Here is a 24,956-nt window from a genome sequence, read left to right as displayed (position 1 = left end):
CAATGACTTATCTTCCAAGAAATCCCTACCACAATTACGATGTCTAGGACCTGGGGTGCCTAGATGGCTGGCCAGGTGAGCATCTGACTCTTGATTTCAGCTCAGGTCATGAGTTCCCCTAGTGTGGTGAGACTGAGCCCTGCATCAGGCTCTGCTTTCAGTGTGGAGCCTGCTTAAGATTCTCTCTCCCCCTCTACCACTCTCCCCAACTCACTCTCTAAAATGTAAAAAAAAAAAAAAAAAAAAAAAAAAAAGATGCTTAGGACCTCGAAGCCCTGTTTCATGCCTGAACTGACCAACGTAAGGTCAAGAGAGCAGAGAAAGCACTAGAATAGCCATCAGCAGCTTGAATGGTTTTGTCTTTTCCACACTGGGGAAAACATGATCTCAACCTTTGCTTTTACAACCTTAAAAATGACATTATATCAACATCTCCTATTTCCAGAGGTAACTAGAAAATCACACTATAACATATGGCTTTAGGCCTGCTGGTTGAAGAGACAAAAATCATAAGATCCTCCCTAAATTGATTTATTTCTTACTGCTTCTACTGAGGCCTACCAGGCATAGCACCACTGTTAGTCCTGGTAACAAAAACACTTAGGACATAGAGGACTGGTAAAACTGAACTTTATTAAGACTTAAGCATAGGAGATACTTCCACGTAAGACACATATTATGGAATTGAACAGCTCGATCACAACACCCTGCACTAGTTAATGTTAACACACTGCTGGATGGTAGCAGTAATGTTCTCCACTGGGCTCCAGAGTTCTGCTACACAGGTGACGTGTTACTTCATATGCCAAGGCCCGCAGGTCCCATACCCTAGATACTCTACTTTTCCTCAAGTTCTTCCCTTGAAATTAGGGTGAGCTGTCCACAAGGAAATTTAGCAGCTGGATTTATAAAGCTAAAAATATCCAGGAACCAAGACTGGTTGTTTCCTATGACCTAGGAAACCTTAAAATCCTTCAGAGCCCTCAGGAGAAGTAATTCCAAGTATTCTGGGATCACAGAGGCAGAGATGTTTCCCCTACCTTGCCAGGGGTGTATATAGGACATAGTAGTTCAGGAAAATTCTGGAGTGATGGACTATGAACACATCTGTTTGTATACAACATGATTTATCCCAGAGGAAAACCACAAAGCAACATTACTCTGCAGCAAAAACAAGTCCAGGAAGTAGGGAGATAAAACTAGCAAAACAAAATTACTTAAATATTTAGAAACAGGACTTTAGAGAAAAATTATATGGTTTGAAGAGTATAGGTCTTCATTTTTCCCCACGCATGAAGCAGAGCACAGTATCACTCCTTAAGCTATAGCAGTAAGAATTTAAAAACCTGTCTTTTATATAAATATTTAAATGGTTAATATGTATATCGAACTAGAGCAAAAATTACCCACTGGGAAAGTCTGAGGTACTTCCTCAGTTGCCATGTTCCTTAAACTGGGTTACACATGATCAGCATGGCCCATCTTCCTTCAACATCAGTTTTATCCAAAGGTTTAGGGAATTTCTTTTTGCCTTGAAACAAAGATGGATAGGTAGGTATATATATTGTTGATAAATCTATTACAGTCCAGCACAGAAGACTCCAGGGAAATCAACTTTACTGAGCAGCTTCCAGGATGAACCATACCCCTTGACAGTAAGCTTTCTTTTTTTACTTAGGGTTACTGCTGGAAAAGTTTCAGACAGCAAGGCTTAGACTCCAGCACCAGTCTAGCACTGACAAGAGTAAATAGGGACACCACTGGGTTACAGCTGTGATGTACTTCATGAGGAATGAGTTGGCCACCTACACTTCAATACTGTGACACACAGAATCTGGCTGCCCTGGGGATTATGGGATTGGCTTTTCTGAAACTGTCCTTGTGGAACAGGAAAAAGGCTGGTGAATTCTGTGACATGAGTAGAATTCTTCTGGGTTAGGGAAAGGGGCATTTCAGGCACCCCCCCACCAGGAAGAGGGCAGGTCACTTTCTCACTGCAGACGACAGGCCAGGTGCTAAAGGCTAACAGTCGTTAGTGTCTGAAAACTGGTCAGATAGTGGCAGTCTTCAAAGGAAAATCTGATTCTAATGGAGTCTTCCATGTCATTAGCGGACCCGAATTTAAGAAGTTTCCAGTTCACTTCTAGAAGTACTAGTAATTTTTTTATATGTATATCAAAGTAGAGGGATCAGAAAGAAACCAACTCAACTCTATTCTTTCCAACCGTCCTCCCGGTGGGGCTTGACTGCTCTTCCCCCCGCCTCTCGTCTGAGCACGTGTACTCACACGTCTTTACTACCACTTCCTTTCTTCTCCCTCGAAGGTCAGACCCTTTGCTGACCTTCCCTTGACTAGCATTCATTTTATTCCAAGCTTTCTTTCCTTCTTTCTTATCTTTCTCTCCACCTTAAACAACAAACAGAAGTCGTTCATTGACTTTAGAGAAGTAAAGCCAAGCAAGTAACAAATGCTAGTCCTTTTCTATGGTAACCATGTTCAAAATAGTTCAATATGGCATTAGGTATCTCTACCCTCTGTCACACAGCTCTTCTCTCAGAACTGAGTTGGTGCTGATTGTGTTTGACTTCGGTCTGGTTCTCCCTGGCAACCCTTCTCTCCCTTGATTAGCTCCACGGCACTGTAGGCTAAGGAAAAAAGGGAGTGGGTGGGTCCAAAAGGGGATACTGACCTAGGAGACAGGCTGATTACTTTTTACTTTTAGACAAGTAAGAAACAAAAAAGCATTCGTGAATGTTCTTTTTGCAAAACTCTCCCTTCAGGTTCGAACTTGGAATTTTCCAGCTTTGGTCATGTATTTTATACCCTTAAAGGGTTTGTACTTTTCCCCATACATATCCAGACGATTCACCTTGAGTCCTGGAAGGAAAACATAAGCATTATTCAAAAGAAGCATGTAGCATATCTGTCTAAATTCATTTCAATTCAGAGATCAGTGGGATAGAGATAGCTATAACAGTGAACCAGAAAAATAATAATAATTTTCCCTTATTTATTTCACTTTTCTGAGGCTCACAGATTTGTCACTCTTGGCCCACACACTGATAATAAAAAATTGCTCCAACAAGAAGCTACCCTATTAGAAGACCTGTTTCTAAAGTGGGAAGGGCAGAAAGTTATATGCAGATGAAAGGAGGATAAGGAAAAAATAAGACCACTCTATGTTTTTGTCCAGCTATTGGACAGAATACATGAATTAATGAAATTAATGAATAATGAAATAAAGCATAACTCAGTGAATGCATTAATAAATGAGTGTTTCCTATAAGTATTCTCACTGCATTAAGCAGAACACATTTTATACTGTATAGGTCTCTAACATTTATGATGAGTTTCTAATTTAAGTGAATGCTAATCACTTAAATTAGATAAGTTTTGTTGGTAAAGAAAAATAGGAACTTCATATAAAGCTGAAGTCATCTCCTATCTATCTTACTTACATGGTTGTTCTAAGGATTAAATAATAAAACAGATGACAAAGGCTTAAAACACTGCCTGGCACATAGTAAATGCCCAGTACATGGTAACTATTACTATCATCATCATCCTAAGACAGGTGTAGACTACAGTGGGCTGACTTGGGTTCCACATGTTCATAAAAGCAAATACGAAAGTCTTCTGAAACTGGGAGGATGGAGGGGAAATTATTCTTTTCAGTGACCAGCTGAGAATGCAGAAGCCTTCCCATGCTAAAAACCTTTGAACCCCAAACTGACAACCCTACGATGACTCAAAACCTGCTGGGGAATGCCCCGTCCACCTACACTGTTTCCTTCTCAACTGCATCTTAGACGTTTTTGGTCAGGTCCCTTAATCCAACTTCAGAAAGTAAGGATTATAGATTTCCCCCAGAAATGCTAGAAAGATTTTACTCCAGATTACCTATCAGGTAATGAAACCAAACTCTGTAAACAGGGAGTCAGCAGAATGTTTTCTGATGTCTGCATCCTAATGGAGAAAGCCACTTCTGTTCTCATCAAGCCACTGAAGCCGAGAATCACTTACCAGAAATGGCCAGCTGCTGGATCTTAAATTGCAGGTTAATTGTGGGGTTCTCATCTGGTTTGGAAGCTCCAGCCTGAAGACTCATGGTCCCCTTCAAACTTGGTAGCTTTTGGGGATTTATCTTTCCTACATCCCAAGACAGCATCTTCAAAGAAAAAGAAAGAAGTTACAGTGGAAGCCGTCATTTGAGGTGGCCGATCTCTAACCTCAGGGTATCTGTTCACAGTATTACAAGCAGCCTCTAAACTGGTTTTCAGTAGAGAAAACTATTTGTCACCATAAATTACCTCAAGGAAAAAACGATGTCCCTCTGATCAAGCTCCCCTTTCAACAAGCTGGAAAGTCTATCGGAGAGCTCCTGCATAATGACTTCTATTTAACATCAGCAATTCAAAATTTCCTGCTTATTCTCCTCCTACCTTGGTAACTGGGTCAAATGTATGTGTCCCCTGAGATGGAGTGAGGCTCATATTCAGGACCCCTTTGGGCATCTGGCTGGTGACAATCACTCCCTCTATGGTCTTCCCCATAGTCTGCTTCGGTCCCACTGTTATTTCAAAGCGTCCAAGTGAACTACTATCCCGGAAACTGATGTTATGTTTGACATACACTGGAATTGCCACCAGACTGGAAAAGGGAGAGACGAAAAACCAATTTCATTACTATACTGGAAACAATGGCAACATTTTCTCATTTTATCCTAAGTGCTTTTTTTGCCTCATTGAGGATTAAATAAAGCAATCTAGCGCTTAAGAGAAAGTTAGTGCTCATTAAGTTTGCGGCTGCTATATTTGTTGTTGTTATATGTCTAAACAAGAACTTTTTTTTCTCAAATTGGAATCTGAGTACACCTGTATTCAATCCCCCTAACCCAAAAGAGCGTTAAATTATGCTATGAGAAACCATAAAAGGCAGTCATTTTTGGTCGTGAACATTCTCTTTAATATCTTGTCTAAGGACTTTTAAGTATTATTACCTACTTCTTTACTCCTTATATTAAAAAATAAACACAGAAAAAAAACAGTAATCTTTAATTTTTTTTTCTTTTTGTAAAGCTAAGACGCTGTCTAGTAAATAAACTAAGTCTTCCAATGACTGAATAAGATAACAAAAATCAAAGAGTATACTAAGCCTACTATGTGAAAGGCATTACAGATCAAAATTAGGAGTCACCATATTTCTGTGTTTTACTTTACGACATGTGACCAATAATTATCTGTACTTGGGAGAGTAACATGCATACCTCATGGACCTTTGATAGTATCTCGGGAGTGCGTTTACCTGACTTTCTCTGATCCTCACAAAAACCCTATGGGTATGGTAGGTTGTCACGATAGGACAGAACAGGAAACAGAAATCACAGATTAATACCAAAGCAATAACAGTTTTTAACATCTGTTAAACACTCCTGTGTGCCAATACTATGCTAAGTGTTTTAGTTCCATTACCTTGTTTAATAAGTATGAAGTAGCTACTGCTATTGTCCTGTTTTTCTAGATAAATCATGATGTCCTTATACTTCACTAAGATTAAGTAATTTGCCCAAGGTCATGTATCATAAGTACTAAAGATGGGATTTAAGTGCAGGCAGACTGAGTCCAGAGTCTTTGCTCTCAAGCACGCAGATATTTTCCTAAGTTATTTATTCCAAATCACATAGGAAAGTATTGGTGGCTCTGAGGTGTCATAGCTCTTTTCAGTGTGTATATCTTCTACTACACACCTTCTAAAAGTCCTTAGACAAGACAGGGGCACCTGGGTGGCTCAGTCAGTTGAGCATCCAACTTTAGCACAGGTCATGATCTCACGGTTTCTGAGTTCAAGCCCCGCATCGGGCTCTCTGCTGTCAGCTTGTCAGCACTGAGCCTGCTTCAGATCCTCTGTCCCACCCCTCCCCTGCTTGTATGCTCTCTCTCAAAAAAATAATAAAACATTTAAAAAAATAAAAATAAAAGTCCTTAGACAAGATATTAAAGAGAATGTTCAAGACCAAAAATGACTGCCTTTTATAGTTTCTCATAGCATAATTTAATGCTCTTTTGGGTTAGGGGGATTGAATACAGGTGTACTCAGATTCCAATCTGAGAAAAAAAGTTCTTGTTTAGGCATATAATAACAACAACAAAAATAGCAGCAGCAAACTATGAGCACTAACTTCCTCTTAAGCACTATTTAGATTGCTTTATTTAATCCTCAAACAAGGTACTTTTTTCATTTTCCACTTACAGATAAGAAAACAGACACAGAAAGGTTAAGCAACTCACCTGAGGTTACCTGATTAGTTAAGTACAGAAGCTGGAATTTGAACCCAGCTGGAATTTGAATCCATAACCTGAGTCCTTAATCACTACGGATACTGTTTCCACATATACACATATACACAGATTCTGTTCTTAATTATAAGGGCTGCTTACTTCTGTGCACTGACATGGTAAGAGAGCAGGCGGAAGTTTCCATCAGGAGGAATGAAGGAGAGGATACGCTCAGATTCCCAGCGCTTGAAACGGACACAAGGATGGAAGCTGACATCATCCAACAACCTGGGATTCTGTAGTTACCGGGCAAGGAAAAGCAAGAAGTAGGAATTAAACACCCATATTTCTTTCAGGAAAGTCATTCAGATGTTGTTTTTATTTAAACACATGCACACAGAAATTCTGTAGCTACTTATAGAAAATTCAAGCCTGATATAAACTTTGTAGCTGTCCTTATTTCTTATTGTTCCATTCCATTCTCACCACTGTCTTTCCAGAAACAGTTAATTTCCCATCCCAAGATGTAAACCTGTGGTTCAGGATTTTACCATGAAGGAAAGCGTAAGGTCTGGCATTCCAGTCAGCTTGACACAGGCATCAATCACCCCCTGGATCTCAGCAGTAATTGTGGAACCTGAGATAGGAACAAAACAAAGAGAAAGTAAGAAGCTATTCGATGCTTCTCCTTCCTTCCCAACCAACTTACTTCCTCCCTACCACCTTCTTTAACTTTCTCTTTTCCTTTCCAACTTTTTTCTTCTCCCTCCCTCCCTTTCTCCTTTCCTTCTGTCCATCTATCCAGTTCATCTACCTAATCCATTGATCCATCCTTCCAAACATTTATCAGCTGCATATTAAGTATGAGACACTAGGATGAAGCAATGGGGATAAAAGATTAAAGAGACAATTAGCTTAAAGAAGTTTTCATTCTAGCCCCAGAATCAAAAAGGGTGTCATCATAACCAATGGTTCAGAAAACATCATAGCAGAACCTGCTCTCCCTAAGGTCCCCAATGAGCTCTGCTGCTCAATCAAGTGGGCACTTTTGGTCTTTATCCCACAGGACCTGTCTGCAACATGCCATTTTTGACCACTTCTTCCTTTGTAAAACACTCCTTTCTCCTAACTTCGCCTAGTTTTCTGTTTTTCTAGCTCCTCGTCCTCTGTGCTTTCTGCAGGCCTCTCTTTCTTTGCACATCTTTTGAATGCTGATGTGTTTTCACAATTCTGAACGTCTCTTTTCTTTCACTCAACATGGTCTCCTTGAGTTACTTCACCTACTTCCCAAGGCTTCGATTGTCATTAATGGCCAAATATAGCCTAGTCTTTTTTCAGGTTCACAGTCTCACTCCTGCCAAACTAGACAGCTTTACCTGCATGTCATGGAGGCACTTCAGACTCTATACATCAAAAAGTGAGCACATCAGCTCCATTCCTCCATCTGCTCTCCTATTTTCCTTCTTTTTAAAAAAATTTTTTTTAATGCTTATTTATCTTTGAGACAGAGAGACAGAGCGCAAGTGGGGGAGGGGCAGAGAGAGGGAGACACAGACTCTGAAGCAGGCTCCAGGCTCTGAGCTGTCACCACAGAACCTGATGTGGGGCTTGAACTCACAAACCGCAAAATCATGACCTGAGCTGAAGTCAGACACTCAACAGACTGAGCCACCCAGGTGCCCCCTATTTTCTTTCTTTATGATGGTACCATCTAACCTGCTGCTTAAGTCAGAAACATACATGCATCCTTGACTAACTATACTTCTTCAGTGCTAATATCCAATCAATTATCAATTCCTCTCTTTTCTGACTTCTGTCTCTTACATCTATTCATTCCTTTCCTTCCTGACCACCATTATGGAATCTATATTTTGTGCCTGGACTTCAGCTGGCAGCCTCCTGGTTTCCCTGCCTTCAGTTGAAGCCACTCTTCACACTGCAACTAGACTGATAGTTTTCAACTACAAATCTGAATCAAGTCACTCCCCAACTTAAAACTCTTCAATTGCGGGGCACCTGTGTGACTCAGTCGAAATCATGACTCTTGATTTCAGCTCAGGCCATGATCTCACAGTTCGTGGGTTCGAGCCCCACATTGGGCTCTGTGCTGACAGTGTGGAGCCTGCTTGGGATTCTCTCTTTCTCTCTCTCTCTCTGCCCCTCCCCTGCTCGTTCTCTCTCTCTCAAAATAAATAAATACACAAACCTTAAAAAAAAAAAAACAACTCTTCAATCACTCCCAATGGTTCTCCTTAAAATGGCATGCAAGGCATGCTAACTATCTACCCAGTTGTTGTGTACTTTTTTTTTATTGTGGGAAAACTTCTACTTAAATGCAAAAATCTTAAATGTATGACTCAGTAATTTTTAAATATGTATACACCCCATGAAAATACCACCCACATCAAGATACAGAACCTTTTTTTCCCCGTTTTTAGTTGTGCCTCTATTCACCTTTGTTATAATATATTTGTTAACAATATACTTGTTTTAAAGATCCTACAGACTGACCACCCATTAATGTAGAATATATGTCACCCCTCTCCACCTGGCAATCTTTTTTTTTTTAAAGCAGAATTTCTTCTAGGAATCTTACTGATCACACAGTAGTTACAAGAATGTTAGATATAAGAATGTATACAGTCTAAACAAGACAGGCTGATTCAGAATTTACAGGTTGTAAAAATATACGTGTCAAGGGGCGCCTGAGTGGCTCAGTTGGTTAACCGTCCATCTTTGGCTCAGATCATGATCTTGCGCTTTGTGGTTCGAGCCCCATGTCGGGCTCTGTGCTGACAGTTCAGAGTCTGGAGCCTGCTTCAGATTCTATGTCTCTCCACCTCTTGGCCCCTCCCCTGCTCATGCTCTGTGTCTGTCTCTCAATAATAAACATTAAAAAAAAAAACAACGAAAAAAATATACATGTCAAAAGTTAGCCATATGGACAGATGCATACAGGGGAAGAGATGATGGGAGGTTGGGGATCGAGGGCCCTGTGCAGTAACACTGCCTTTTCCTCCTCCACAGTAAATAACTTTAGACACAGAACCTTCTTAGCATCCCAGCATGCTCCTCTTGCATCCCCATGCTAGTTCTGACTTCTGTTACTTTTGATGAAGTTGTACCTGTTTTCAAACTTCATATAAATGTATATAACTGTATATAATCTTATGCATCTATCTTTTTTACTCAACAATGTAAGATTCATTCATGTGCTGGATATATGGATTATTCATTCTTTTTCATTACTACACAGTACTCTCTTATGGGACCATATTGAAATTTGTGTCCTGTTACTGGTGGACATTTGGGTTATTTCCAGTTTTGGGCTAATATGAAAAATTGCTGCCTACTTAGTTTTAAAGCCTCATTACTTTTTTTTTTTTTTTAAATGCCTCTCAATGCATTCATGCTGAACTACTTTATTTCCCAAAAATATTTTACTCACCTTAAAGTGTTTGCACCTACTTTGTTCCCAAATCCCTGAGGGTCTTAATAACTTCCATTCATTCTACTGATAAAGCATAAACACTATCAGCTCTCTTTACACTTTGCTCTGGATGGGTGGGATACATCGCTTATATTCTTTTTACCTCCCTCTTCCTCACTAGACTCTAAATAAGCTTCTGCAGCCATAAACTCTCACTTTCTTTCTTTCTGGCCTCTTTTGTTTCCTTTGTTTGTAGAACCTCATCATTGTCAACAACAAAATAACATCATAATCACGATCACTGTCAATAACAATAGCTACAATAAAGTCAGGTCATAAAGAGGTCCAGAACTTTGTATATTGAACACAATTCAGGATTAAGGTTTTGAAAAGACTTTGCTGCAGAATTTAGAAATTATTAGTCAAAAAATGTTGAAATCATTATTGAACCAAAAGCCAGTGGCCACCACCCACATTTACATAACAAGAATCTCCCAAGGCTTGTCATGGGAAAGATGTAGACCCCCTCTATTTTGACAGACTACCAATTGTCCCTGTAAATGACATATCTTTATTCATTATTAACAAAGAATTGTTGTTTTCCTATATGTGTGGGAAGGGGATATTATAGGTCGCTATTCAATAACTTAATTACTGGGTTTCCTTTCCTTTTTGAGAATTTCTATATTTCATCTTCAAATATGTATTTGTTGTCTTTTCATTTGCAATTCATTTCTTCTTCCCTTGCTCATTTCCAGGAATCCTTAGCCTTTTCTTTCTCCACATAATTCTCATGTATGACATCCTCACAGTAGTGATACCTCCCGTTACACACCACTGTCATTATTATTATTACACTATTATCAGCAAAGATTCTCAATGAGGAGGGGACTGTGTGACCTGGAATATTCCTTCACTGTATCTTGTTCATGATCAAATATCCATTAGTCAGCACTGGGCTACAACACAACAGGTTTTCGATAAGCATTTGTTGAATGAATGAGTTCACTAATGTGAAAAGAACTTTCTACAAATTTCTAAGCTCTAGGACATATTGCTGTAATTCAGAACAGATAGAAAAGAAGGCTCCCTGAATTTTAGTGATTACAATGTCAGTTCTGCCATCAGATTTGGGAGTCAAATACATTCAAAAGGAAATCTAAAAGAGATTCGTTTGCTACTTTTTTTACTTAAGAGGACAAGATCTAGAACACCATTAAAGAACAATTTTTTTATTTAAGAGGATAAGATCTGTAACACCAACAAGCATTGGTCTGCATCATATTATTTTGAATTGCCATTTTCAGCCTTATTGAGGTATAATTAACAAAAACTGTATATAATCAAGGTATACAACTTGATATTTTGATATATATACATTGCAAAATGATCACCACAAACAAGTTAACTAACATATTAATTAGCAAATTTCAAGTATACAATACATATTATGATGAGGTGATGGATGTGTTAATTTAACTAGATGGGGGAATCCTTTGAAATGAATACATACAGCAAATCACTACAATATACATTTTAAATATCTTACAATTTTATTTGTCCATAATACCTCAATAAAGCTGAGAAAAAGTATAAAATGCAGTATTAACTATCGTCACTGTGCTGTACATTTCCAGAATTTACTCATCTTGCATAACTGAAACTCTGTACCCTTTGACCAAATATCTCCCCACTTCCCCCACCCACTAGCCCTTAGTAACACCATTCTACCCTCTGCTTCCATGAATTTGACTATTTTAGATTGTACAGATAAGTGAGACTATGCAGTGTTTGTCTTTCTCTCTCTGGCTTATTTCATTTAGCATACTGTCCTCCAGGTTTATCCATGTTGCAAATGGCAGAATTTCCTTCTTTTCTTGTGACTGAATAACATGCCTGTGTGCATGTCTATCTCACATTTTCGTTATCCATTCATCCATCAAAAGGCATTTAGGTTGGCTATTGTGAATAATGCTGCAATGAACATGGGAGTGCAGATACCTCTTCGAGCTAATTCTTTCATTTCCTTTGGATACACCCAGAAGTGGGAAAACTGGATCACGAAGTAGTTCTATTTTTTATTTTTTTGATAGTTTTCCATGAATGTACCAATATACATTCCCACCAACAGTGTACTATGGTTTTCTTTTCCCCACAACACTACTAACACTTATTGTCTGCTGTTTTGATACTAGCCATTATAACTACTGTGAGGTGATATCTCATTGTAGTTTTGATTTCCCTAATAATTAGTGACGTTGAGCACTTTTTTATACATCTATTGGCCATCTGTATGTCTTTGTTTGATAAATGTCTAGTCAGATCCTTTGCCCACTTTTTAATCAAGTTATTTGGTTTTTTTTGCTATTGAGTTCTGTGTGTTCTTTGTATATTTTGGTTCTAACCCCTAATCTGATATATGGTTTCCAAATATTTTCTCTAACAGGTTGTTTTTTCACTCTGTTGACTGTTTTTGTTGTGCAGAAACTTTTTAGTTTTTGTCTATTTTTGCTTTTTGTTGCCTTTGCGTTTGGTGTCAAATCCAAAAAAAGTCATTGTCCATACAAGTGTCAAGAAATTTTCCCCTACCCCACCCCCCAAAAAAGTTTTTTCCCCTATGTTTTCTTCTAGTAGTTCTATGATTTCACATCTCACATTTAAGTCTTTAATCCATTTTGAGTTTATTTATTTTTTTTTTTTTGGTGTGAGGTAAGGGTCCAATTTTATTCTTCCACATATGGATATTCAGTTTTCCCTGCATCATTTAATGAAGAGACTATCCTTTCCCCATGGTACAATCTTGGCTCTCCTGTTGAAGATCAGTTGACTGTAAATGTTTAAAAATCAGTTTTTCAGAAGATTTTTTTTAAAGACTGCCCCTCACAAGGACTAACCAATTCTGTTTTTTTAATTAAAAAAATATTTTTTTAATGTTTATGTATATTTTGAGAGAGATAGAGCATGAATGTGGGAGGGGCAGAGAGAGAGACACACACAGAATCCGAAGCAGGCTCCAGGCTCTGAGCTGTCAGCACAGAGCACAACGCAGGGCTCAACCTCATGAACTGTGAGATCATGACCTGAGCTGAAGTTGGGCGTTCAACCAACTGAGCCAACAGGAGCCCCTAAAAGATATTTTTTGAATGTTTATTTATTTTGAGAGAGAGCACGAGTGGGGGATGGGCAGACAGAGAGAGAGGGAGAGAGAGCATCCCAGGCTCCATGCTCAGTGTGGAGCCTGATGCGGGCTCAATCTTATGAACCATGAGATCATGACCTGAGCCAAAATCAAGAGTGGACGCTTAACCAACTGAGCCACCCAGATGCCCCATTTATTTCTGAGCACTCTATTCTGTTTCACTGGTCTATGTGTCTACTTTTATGTCAGTATAATACTATTTCAATTACATAGTTTTGCAATATATTTTGAAATCATGAAGTATGAAGTCTCCAGCTTTGTTCTTCTTGCTCAAGATTGCTTTGGCTATTTGGAATCTTTTGTGGTTCCATATGAATTTTAGGACTGTTTTTCTATTCCTGTAAAGAATGCTATTGAGATTTTGACAGTGATTACACTGCATCTGTAGATCACTTTGGGTAGTATGAACATTTTAATAATATTAATTCTACCAATCCATGAACACAGGATGTCTTTCCACTTATTTGTGTCTTCTTTAATTTTCTTCATCAATGTTTTATAATTTTCAGAGTACAAGTTTGGTTAAGTTTATTTCTAACTATTTTGTTCTTTTTGTTGCTATTGTAAATGGGACTGTTTTCTTAATTTTCTTTTAGAATAGTTCATTATATTTAGAAATGTTTTATATGTTGATTATGTACCCTGCAACTTTACAGAATTTGTTTACTAGTTCTAAGAGTTTTTGTCGAGTATTTAGGGGTTTCTATATATATGATTGTGTCATCTGCATTATAATATTTAAGTCTATTCCTAGTACCCAGCACAGCGCCTGACACAAAGTAGGCACTAAGTTAAAATGAATGATCTTGAATGGGATACTAGCAAGCATTATATGAAGGAGACTATTTCCACTTTCAAAACATTTTTTTAACGTTTATTTTTGAGAGACAGAGAGAGAGAGAGAGAAAGAGCGAGCAAGTGGGGTAGGGGCAGAGAGAAAGGGAGACACAGAATCAAGCAGGCTCCAGGCTCTGAGCTGTCGGCACAGAGCCTGACATAGGGCTCGAACTCACAAACCATGAGATCATGACCTGAGCTGAAGTCAGACACTTAACTGACTGAGCTACCCAGGCACCCCATCTTTATACTTTCCAGTTCTGAAAACAGATTAAAAACACCTACCTGATTTATCAATGATGGCATCAATCTCTTCGATCACATCAAAATAGGCCTCGTTGTTAGTGTATTTCACCCCAGTCCGTCGCCAGGGCACCACTGACAGCTGCCCAGTAGGAAGCTGGTCACCCACATTGGTGCTTCCTAAGATAATGAATATTACTGTAATTTAATTCCATTGTGGTTAGATGTAACCAGTTATCTAATAATCATAGAACACTTCCCTAGGAGTTTCTATGCTCCCACTCTTCATGCACTCAATTGAAGAATTAAAAAAAAAAAAAAAAAAGATAAGAGTTTCCCAACTTATATATGGGTAACCTAGTCTATTTTAAAAAGTTGTTGCCATCTGGTCTGCTTCCTCGACCAGAATAAAGGTTAAAAAAGTTACTTGAGAAACAGATATCATATTTTGGTTTTGAAAGAAACCTGAAGTTGGTCTCTCAAATTTCACAATAGCTTGTAGCTTAAATAATGTATTGGCTTTCAGTAGGGATGGTAATCTACATAAATATAAAATTTTCATGGGTAAAAACCGTATTCTAGTTTAAGGTACGTTCTTAGGTACATTTATGCTAGGCGTTCTTAGGTACATTTATGCTAGGTATTAAAATGTATACATTTTACTACAACTAATGTACACTGAATGTTAGGAAAATAATACAAATTAGATCTTTCCCTAAGAGTTGCAAATCAATTCCTTGTTTTTTCTTCCCACAAGCATCAAAAATATTTTTTTAATTCAAAAGTGCTATACTGAAATTCTGAAATATTATAACTAATTAAAAATCTATTTCCTTCTTTTGTAACCTGGACCTTTTAATCTAAAGAAAGAAACATTAAACACACGCATATATTCGGCATATTTACACAACATTTCAGCTTTTCAAAAGGTACTTTCAGCTCAGGTATCTTTTTCTAGATTTAAGAGAAGTTCAGAAAAATGACTCCATAGTATTTATAAATGATCCAGGCACTAACAAAGAGTTTAAGAGTTAAATGAATCCAGATTATTGAAAAACCCAACAAATGTGTTTTTCTTAAAAAGAGGCACCGTATGTTAAAACATGTCATTAGGCTGTAATAATTAAAGCAGTATAGGGCGCCTGGGTGGCTCAGTCAGTTAAGCATCTGACTTCAGCTCAGGTCCACCGTTCATGAGATGAGTCCCGTGTCGGGCTCTGTGCTGACAGCTCAGAGCCTGAAGCTGCTTCGGATTCTGTGTCTCCCTCTCTTTCTGCCCCTCCCCTGCTCATGCTCTATCTCTCTTTCAAAATAAACATAAAAAAAATAATAATAATAATAATTAAAGCAGTATGATAAGGCAGGAAAGCCTAAAAACAGACCAAGAATCCATAATGACTTAGTACAAGATAAAAATATCATTTTAAAACAGGGGAAAAGGATAAGTTATGGTGCTAGGAAAACTGGTAGAAATTTTGGAGAAATAAACAGAGCCTTACTTGATATTGTATACCAAGATAATAGACTAAAGAATTAAACCCAAAAGTAAAACCATAAAAGAACCAGAAGAAAATATACTTTTTAAAAAAGACCTTCCCTTCTCTGAGATCAAAAAGACATTCCCCTATGTTTTCTTCTAACAATTATAAGGTTTATGTTTAACTCTTTGCTGGAATTTAGTGTCCAGAATGCGTAGGGAAGGACTTCATTTTGTTCTATATCAAAGCTGACTGTCCTAATATAGTTTATTTAACAATTGGCCCCTGATTCATTGATTTGATATATATGACATCTATCTATACCAAATTCCTACAAAAGAAAGGGTCTGTTTCTGAACATTCTACCTTATCTTAGCCACCTATCTGTCTATTACTGGGCCAATACTATGTTTTTAAAATTATCAAAACTTTATCTCTTGTATTTGATAGAACACATTTTCTCTCTTGCTTTTCTTTTGAGAGACAGAGGGAGAGAGTGAGTGCATAAGTGCAGTGAATGCACAAGCTGGGAAGGGGCAAGAGAGAGAAGGGAGAGAAAATCCAAAGTAGGCCCACACCATCAGCAGGAGCGCTACACTGGGCTTGAACCCATGAACCAGGAGATCATAACCTGAGCCAAAACTAAGAGTCAGACGCTAACTGACTGAGCCAACCAAGTGCCCCTCTCTTACTCTTTTTAAAAAATATTTATTTTCAAAACTGTCTTGCCCTTTAATAGCTTATCTATCTATGTATGAGTTTCTGTCTCCTGTCCTATATGAACTTAATATAGCTTGATATTTGTTGACAAGGAAAATCCACCTTTGCAGTACTTTTTCAAAATTGTCCCAGTATTCTTGCAAATTTATACTTAAAAAAAATGTATTTTTCAGGGTGGGGAGCGCCTGGGTGGCTCAGTCAGTTAAGCAACCAGCTCTTGATTTCAGATCAGGTCACAATCTCACAGTTGTGAGATCGGGCTCCATGTCTACACCCTGGCTCAGCGTTGAGCGTGGAGACTGCTTGAGATTCTCTCCCTCTGCCCCTCCCCAGCTTGCATGCAGGCACATGCATCCATGCTCTCTTTCTCTCTCAAAAAATAAAAACATAAAATATATATATATATTTTTTTTCAATCAGTTTGTCAAATGTCATGCAAACCCTTGTTTATATATGAAACAAGACTCACAATGTAAAACCTGAATGAAGCAGAATGACTAATATGACTAAGTCAGAAAATTTTAAATGTGGCTAAACAAAAACACCATAGACAATGTTAAAAGGCAGATTATGAGAAAATATCTGTGACATAGGATTCAAAAAATATACAGAACTACAAATGATCATGTATACTGGAAATATACATGATGGTTTAATGTGCTTAAATGAAAGGACTTCTTTTAGACTAGTATGAGGGGTGCCTGGGTGGCTCAGTTGGTTGAGCGTCAGACTTCGGCTCAGGGTCATCCTCTCGCAGTTCATGAGTTCGAGCCCTACATTGGGCTCTGTGCTGCCAGTTTGGAGTCTGGAGCCTGCTTCAGATTCTGTGTCTCCCTCTCTCTCTGCCCCTCCCCTACTCACGCTCTGTCTCTTTCTCAAAAATGAATAAACATTAACAAAATTTATGTTAGTATAAAAAAAGAAAAACATTTCAATAAAAGAAAAGCTGGGCAAAGGACACAAGTAGGTAATTCACTATAGAAGAAAAACAGTCAATAAATACTCGAATGGGTTTTAACTTCCTTAGTAATAAAAAATGAGTGTGCAGGGTGCCTGGGTGGCTCAGTCAGTTAAGGGTCTGACTCTTGGTTTCGGCTCAAGTCATGATCTCATGGTTTACGAGTTCGAGGCCCATACAGGGTTCTGTGTTGACAGTGTGGAGACTGCCTGGGATTCTCTCTCTCTCCCTCTCTCAAAATATATAAATAAACTTAAAAAAAATGAGTGTGTAAATATGACATGACTAAACTATTAAATGCCAAAGATTTGAAAAAATTAATAATAGGATTGGCTAGGATGCACAGAAACAGCTACAGAAACTATAAATTTTCTAGAAGACAATTTGGCACAATGCATTAAAGTCCTTAAAATGTGCATGCCCTTTGATTTAGCACTTCCATTTCTATTACTGAAAATAAATCAAAGAAGATGTACACAAAGATTTAGGTGTAAGAGAGTTAATTCCCTGTTATTTAAAAGAACAAAAAATCAGAACCATCATAAATATGGATTGAACAAATCACTTAGGGTCTATTCCATATGGTAGAAAATTATAAAGTCACTAAAAATTATGTAGAAGAAAATGTATCATAATGGGATAATGTTCACAAAATATTGATGAAAGTTTTAAAAAATAGACAAGAGTTGTTTTTAAAAAATCTATGCATCTATTCATTATTCATCTGTCTAGAAGACGCAGAAAATATGTCAAAATTATGGTGTGATTAAGTTATTTTCAAGGTCTTTGTGCTTTTCTGTATCTCTGACATTTCTTTAATAATCATGTGCTTCTTCTGTAATCAGAAAGAAATGCTTTTTAAAGAAGCATACTTTATTGTCACTGAAATCAAGGCCTTTTCTACATAACGAAAACATATTTCAGGTCATAATCAAAGACTATAACGAACAAAATTAAAGCACCTGGACATCTGAGAGCCCCAAAGACAAGCACTCAAAACAGTGCACCACACCGGAGAAAGCCACACCCAGGATGGCAGCAGCTTGGTTTCCTCTTTCTCCATACCTGTTATGGTGTTGACAACCGTTCGAAGGATAGTGGGAGGCTTTATCAGTTCTTTGAGGATGTTTGACTCGGTAGCCAATGGAAACCCATTGTCAAGCATCTCTTCCAGTACCTCATAAACCACAACCACATTGTCTTTGATCACTGGCTCTGAACAGACTCCAAAATAATCCTGATGAAAATACAATATGTAGAATATATAGCATTCAGAGATTGTAACAAAAAGAATCTTCCTAAAAAATAAGGACCTAGTCCTGTCCATGTGTTTACTCAGTGTTTCTGGAATATTCTTCTGCAATGAAGGAATGAAGCATAACCTTAGTTCTCTTAAGCAACCCGGTTTGGTAGATAGAACAGTGGACTGGCTAATAGTACTAGTATCATCACTAACTTCTTTTATAAATTAAGAGTAAGTCATTTAACCTTTTGGGGTTAGTTTCTTCAACTAGACAAAACATGACAAATACAAAACTGAACCTAAACTATTACATGTGCTTAGGAACAAGAATTTGAAAGAACTATGCAAAATAATAATACTTGATATGACCCAGATTGGACCTAAAAATTTTCTTAATGCTTTCTGTTGTGCTATCTCTTAACACTGATACAGCAAATAAGAATTGAGAAGGAAATAAAATGAAATGAGGGAGATGAACTAGCACACCAGAAAGTCTCTAAGATGCTAGGATGATTCTAAGAAGGCTTTGTCTTTTTACTAACACAGGCTAAACTTAGATACTAAGTTATCTGGGTTGTGGAAAAAGCACTGGATTCCAAATCAGAAGACCTGGGTGGTAATCTTATTGTCACTTACCAGAGTAAGTCATGCTAACTGATACAGGTCTTGATTTCTTTACTAGTATAATCAGGATAATACCACTGGACACACAAGGAGGTTATAAGAACTAAGCATGATTGATTAAATGATAATACATGTGGAAATGCTTTGTAAATTATAAAACACTTTGTAAAACGTGATGCATGATGACGAAAAAGAAATGCTAGTAGTCATTTAGCGAGGCCCTTCTAGAGGCCCTCTAGGAACGTCAGTCGTCAGTCGCATCTTTTACAGGACCTCTGAGATGGTCATACAATCATTCTTGAATTCATCCATTTGCCTTTTGAGAAAGCCCATTCTATTCATGGAAAGCTCTGATTATTCGAAAGTTCTTTCTTTTGCTAAACAGAAATTTGCTTTCTAGATCTGCCTTACAGAACAAATTTACATAACAGCCCCACAGCTATTTGAAGACAGCTAACTTTCACTTCATTTTTTTTTTTCTCCCAGCCAAACCCTGTTTGATCCTTCTACTATTCACGCTATGGTATGGTTTCTAGATCATTTCACCATCTTGCTATTTCTTTGGATACGCTCTAGTTTTCCAACATGCTCCTAAAATCATGACATCCAAAACTGGACTGTACACGTGATCTAAATTAAAATTACATCAGATAATAAAAATTGTCAGAGACATTGCAATATCCAAGAACACTTAAGAGTCAGGAATGTGTTTCTAAAACAAGACTTCTTTAAAAATGAGGATTTAAGAAGGGGGGGGAGGGGACACCTGGGTGGCTCAGTCGGTTAACCAGCTGACTTCAGCTCAGGTCATGATTTTGCGGTCTGTGAGTTCGAGCCCCGCGTCGGGCTCTGTACTGACAGCTCACCGCCTGGAGCCTGTTTCAGATTCTGTGTCTCCCTCTCTCTGACCCTCCCCCGTTCATGCTCTGTCTCTCTCTGTCTCAAAAATAAATAAACGTTAAAAAAAATGTTTAAAAAGAAGGGGGGGGAGGTAACACATTTCCTCCCAAGAGTGTTTTTATTTTGAAAAATAAATAAAACACCTCACCAGATTTTGTCAATCAGACATAACGTGAACTAAGCAGTTGGAAAGAAGACTTGTAAGTGTGACAAATTGCTATAGCAAAATTATGTGCAATTCTAGCGCTGGAACTCTTCCATCATATTCTAGTACTAAACAAATAATGCAGCCAGAGAGAAAAGACATTAAAATCAGGGTATGTCCATTTACTTTTAACAAATCCTTCAAAAATGACAAGCTCTGAAGTCCCAGACTTCCAAACTAGGAACTTTACTGTTATCCCAAAGTCCTCTGTGTTTTCAACGAGATTAAACAACTTTTCTCACTTCCTGTCTCGTAATAGATTACAAAATATTGCTATGGAGGGATGAAGCAAATGCTGGGTTTCACCAATGGGACTGTTAATCTTAGAATGGGGTAAAATATCATATGTGGAAATCATAATAAGGCTCAATTAGAGTAGTTTAAGGTCATAACTACTGGGTTCTTCTACTTTTAGTTACTCCACATACTGGGGTTTATAATTCTCAGTTTTTCACTGTGGGAAAGAACTGGTATGCCACATAAGAACTGGAAACCCAGAATAGTACTACCAGAAAGTATTTGTGGGAAAAAAATTATAAAATATATTTTCATTTTCCAGACATGTGATACAGATATGACTGGAAATGAAAGGACTCTTTGACTTATTTTTTAATTTCACCGTAATATCTGAGTCATCATTCTCTTCTTCTTCTCTTATTCCACAATTTCTGTATTCATATGACCAATTCCAGACCACACATGACACAGAAATTAAACCAAAGGGCCCTTGCTTCTCACTTATTGTATGATGACAATAATAAGAGGCAAATGACCAGGGAGCCTGAGTAGTTCAGTCAGTTAAGTGTCCGACTTCAGCTCAGGTCATGATCTCACGGTTTGTGAGTGTGAGCCCCACGTTGGCTGTGCTGACAGCTCAGAGCCTGGAGCCTGCTTCAGATTCTGCGTCTCCCTCTCTCTCTCTCTGCCCCTCCCCCACTCGTGCTCTGTCTCTCTCTTAAAAATAAATAAACATTACAAAAAAATAAAATAAAATAAAAGGCAAGTGACCATAAGAGGTAGAATTTGAGCAATTCTTTTAGAGGGAGGATCCCATATTTGAATCCAGGGTCTGGGAAGCCTAAAATCCTGAGCTAATAATAGTGCTGACATCTTGATATAACTTACTTTCACCTCCCCTGTACCCTGCTCCCCAAGATCTTCAAATCTATTCCTGAAAGAAAAACTCAAAGTGAAAACTGTGTCTTGTAAAATGTGTCACTTAAATTCTTACAGGAACAGAAGATTTTCCAATCTTAGTTTGCAATGAAAGCTCATCACTAGTACTCAGATGCTTTGGATAAGCACTCCAAACTCAAGATGAAGTTTGGCTTCACAAATTACTCTTGCCAAGGAGAGTGAAACAAGCATTACTTAGTTTTTTCTAACACTTGAAAATATACGTATCTTTACACACTCATTACTTTTTGATGCAACTCATAGCAAGGTACTTAACAATGGCTAGCATCAAGTCCACTAAAAAAAAGAAAAAAAAAACCCAAACTAAATTCCTCTGATTTATGAATAAAAAGTGGGGCGATTCCAATCTCCAGAACTAAAATGACTGTATATAATCATACCAAGTAGAGTGGCTTCCTCATGCAACAGGTTCAGAAGTATTCAATGTGCCATTTCAGGTGCAGCCAGTTCCATAAACAGAAACAAGGATCTTATCAGATGGGAGAGGAAGTGAGCAAAGTCAGTTTTTTTTTAAAAAGTTCCTTAATTGAAGCTGAATACAATGGAAACAGAACTGTACAGACACTTTATAATTTACACGCATGAGCCTCCTCACATTCACGCACCTGAAACGTGTCCACTACTCGGTGAAGGAACTCAATGACAAACAGCGGTGGGACCTCTGTCTGGATCACAGCCACAAAAAAGATCTTGTGACGGTAAACACTTAAGAGATAGTGGTGAGGAGTCGGAATAACTGGAGGTACATTTTCTGCCTCGGTAGCTCTCTCTTGTGCCTCAAAAAAGTAATCACAGACAGAACGGCTGACCACACTTTTCCAATGTTTTTCCAGGAAAATATCTCCAGAGGAGTTGATCAAGAAAAGGCTATGAATCATGATGGAGACTGTCAGTGAGAGAGAGAAGTCTTTTTCAGTCTGAAAGTCTCAGGACTGCCAATTTTCAACCCTAAAAATAAAAGAAGCTATGGTCACTTCCACTCAACCAAAACACCTACCTATCTTTCAAGAGTAGATTCATGTCTTCCTCTTCTTTAAGAGCCTGAAGTATTCCTGCCTACAATTCCTAAGGATAATTCATCAGCCATCTTGTTTGCCAATTATATACTGCCTGGTTATCTTTACTATTGCCTTAATTACTACCACTTAAAACTCAATTTAATTTTTGGATGTCTGATATATCAACTGGTCTGGAAGCTCCTTGACAAAGAAGACCATGCCATGGGGCGCCTGAGGGGCTCAGTCGGTTGAGCATACAACTTTGGCTCAGGTCATGATCTCCTGGTCTATGGGTTGGAGCCCCGGATCAGGCTCTGTGCTGACAGCTCAGAGCCTGGAGCCTGCTTCGGATTCTGTGCCTCCCTCTCTCTCTGCTCCTCCCACGCTTATTCTCTGTCGGTCTCTGTCTCAAAAATAAACATTAAAAAAAAAAAAAGACCATGCCTCATGTTTTTTGTTGCCTCACTGCAGTGCTCCCTGCACAGAAGAGAGTTTCAAAGAGTATTGAGGAGTTTTATGTATTCAGCCACATGAAATGAGAAATGCTTATGGTTGCACAGTCTTATATGGCAGCCATCAGCTAAATGCAGCCAGTGAGCACTTGAAATGTGCCTGGTCTGAACTGAGATGTGAGGTAAGTATAAGTTCCCACCAGATTTTGAAGGTCTTGTATTTAAAAAGGAATTTTAGATACCAGTAATTTAATATTAACTCGTGAATTAATATTCAGTTAATATTGATATTCTGATATGTGAGGTTAGGTAAAATATATTAAAATTAACCTAACCTTTTTTAAAAACGTGGTTAGCAGAAAAGGTAAAATTACGTATCTGGTTCGCTTTATAGATCTATTGGACAGCGCTGGTCCATAGGTGGAAAGCTATCATTGTGGTCTTTATTCATGGAGTCAGACCGCATTCTCTGAGTACTTGTTATGCACAAGGCTCTGCACTGGATGCCTTAAAGAAATCTGAGGGATACCCCAGGTCGCTCAGGCGGCAGCATCTCTACGGTGCAGTCCCCAGGAAGAGACAGCCGCGCTGTACCCCAGCTGTGGCCATTCCTCAAGCTGGCTGCGAACTGGACCAGGTGGTCAAACCGCAAAGGCCTGTTGTGCCAAGGGCCCCAGGGCGAGCTTAATCCCTCTGCCCGGGGACTAGACAGCAGGAGGGAGGGGAGGAGGGGAGTAACCAGGCTGGGGAGGAGGAGAGGCGGCTGCTAAACAGGGTTATTTTTGGTCTCAGCCCAGCTGCCTGCGAGCAAAGGATGATGGAGGCCCTTTAGGGTGGGGGTGATCAGGCGGCGGATTTAAGGTGTGCGCACATTCAGGCGGTGAAAAAGGTCGCCACACAGCACACGTGCGTTGCCATGGCAACAGTGTCCCCTCCTCCTTCAGCCACCTGGTCGGAGCGGGCCACCTCCCCAGCCCGGTAGTTGGTCCCTCACCTCTCTCCCCGCCATATCCCGTAGCTCTGAGGGTCAATCCCGCCGCACATCCTAACTCTGACCCTGCCACCCGCGCCCCGCTGGGACCCCTGCGTGCCCCCGCCCGCACCCTCGTGTGCCCCAGCCTCCAGCCCCCGCCCTGGCCCGGTGCGTGCCCGCGCTGCCCCTAACCCCAACCGGGTCTTCAGCCCTTCTCACCCAGCCTCGCTCTTCGCAGCGCCCACAGTTCCGACGCTCGGGCAAGCCCCACCCCCGGCTGCCCCCCACACTCGCGCCGACGGCCGCTCGTCTGCTGATTGGCTGGCCGGCGGGCCTCACGGCAGCACCGCCCACGACCGGGACCTAAGAGCCGCTGATTGGACGTCAGTTAACCGCTCCTCCCCTCTGATTGATCGCTGTCCGCCGGTCACATTCTTCTTGGCTTCGAGCTCCCAGTTGGCCCGTGTTGAGGCTTCGGCAACCTCCGGTTGGTGCAGCTCTGTGGCTCCGAGCCCTGATTGGCTGTCGAGATCGGTCTGAGGGCCGCCTGGCCCTTAGTCAACCAGTCACAAAGGGGCAGCTGCTGCTGCCACCTTCGTAAACGTGGAAGGCACCTCGAGGGGGATGCTAAAAAGTGTGACTTCCAGGGCATGAATTGTGAAATAGCATCATGAATAATAAGCCATGGGTAGTAACAACTATTTAAAAAGAGCCACGATGCATTTTCATTTATGTACATTGGGTAAAGATGATTGGCTGTATATAGCATCAAGAGCTCTGGACCTGGATGCAGGAGGCCTCTTCCAGCCCCAGCTAGACAACTTAACATTGGACAAGGCACTTAACCTTTCAGAATCTCAGTTCCCAGATTTGAAAATGAGAGAGTTGGGCAGGTCTCTCTAAATTGCATTGGAGTTCCAATGACTTTGATAATACATTTTAAGTGATTTAAATCATTGTGATCCAGAGAGCCATGAAGTAGAAGTCAGAAAACAAGGTTTCACCTTCAGTTAAACTAAAAATTAGTTATCAAATGAGATGACATATGGCAAGGTGCCTGCCACATAGTATGTGTTCAATAAAACAGCAACTGGTGTTAATGGTAATAATGTTGATCTAGACCACAAGGCTGCCACCCTGCTTGGGCTTTAGTTTTCACTTTGGTGAAAGGAAGCATGAGTGGCAGCTCCTCCGTAAAGAAGACCATGATAAATGTATATTGA

At 39.3% G+C, this 24,956-nt stretch overlaps 1 protein-coding gene across 1 annotated transcript; it reads right to left on the bottom strand.

The window, feature by feature from the left end:
• Nucleotides 1–613: 613 nt before the first annotated feature.
• Nucleotides 614–23,993, bottom strand: AP3M2 (adaptor related protein complex 3 subunit mu 2). The gene is made up of 9 exons (XM_047091823.1): nt 23,953–23,993; nt 21,916–22,258; nt 18,207–18,378; nt 14,028–14,165; nt 6,828–6,913; nt 6,439–6,572; nt 4,444–4,651; nt 4,025–4,169; nt 614–2,878 (listed from the first exon to the last, which is right to left on the bottom strand). The coding sequence occupies exons 2-9, from the start codon at nt 22,186–22,188 to the stop codon at nt 2,778–2,780; spliced, it is 1,257 nt and encodes a 418-aa protein (XP_046947779.1). The 5' UTR covers nt 22,189–22,258; nt 23,953–23,993; the 3' UTR covers nt 614–2,777.
• Between the last annotated feature and the right edge of the window lie 963 nt (nt 23,994–24,956).

Source organism: Lynx rufus, unplaced genomic scaffold (assembly GCF_022079265.1).
Source record: "Lynx rufus isolate CCGP_SWC_20201006 ecotype Redwood Valley unplaced genomic scaffold, mLynRuf1.p SCAF_3, whole genome shotgun sequence".
Lineage (NCBI taxonomy): Eukaryota > Metazoa > Chordata > Mammalia > Carnivora > Felidae > Lynx > Lynx rufus.
The sequence above is the reverse complement of the archived record's forward strand: the minus strand, read 5'-3'. Positions and strand labels throughout refer to the sequence as shown.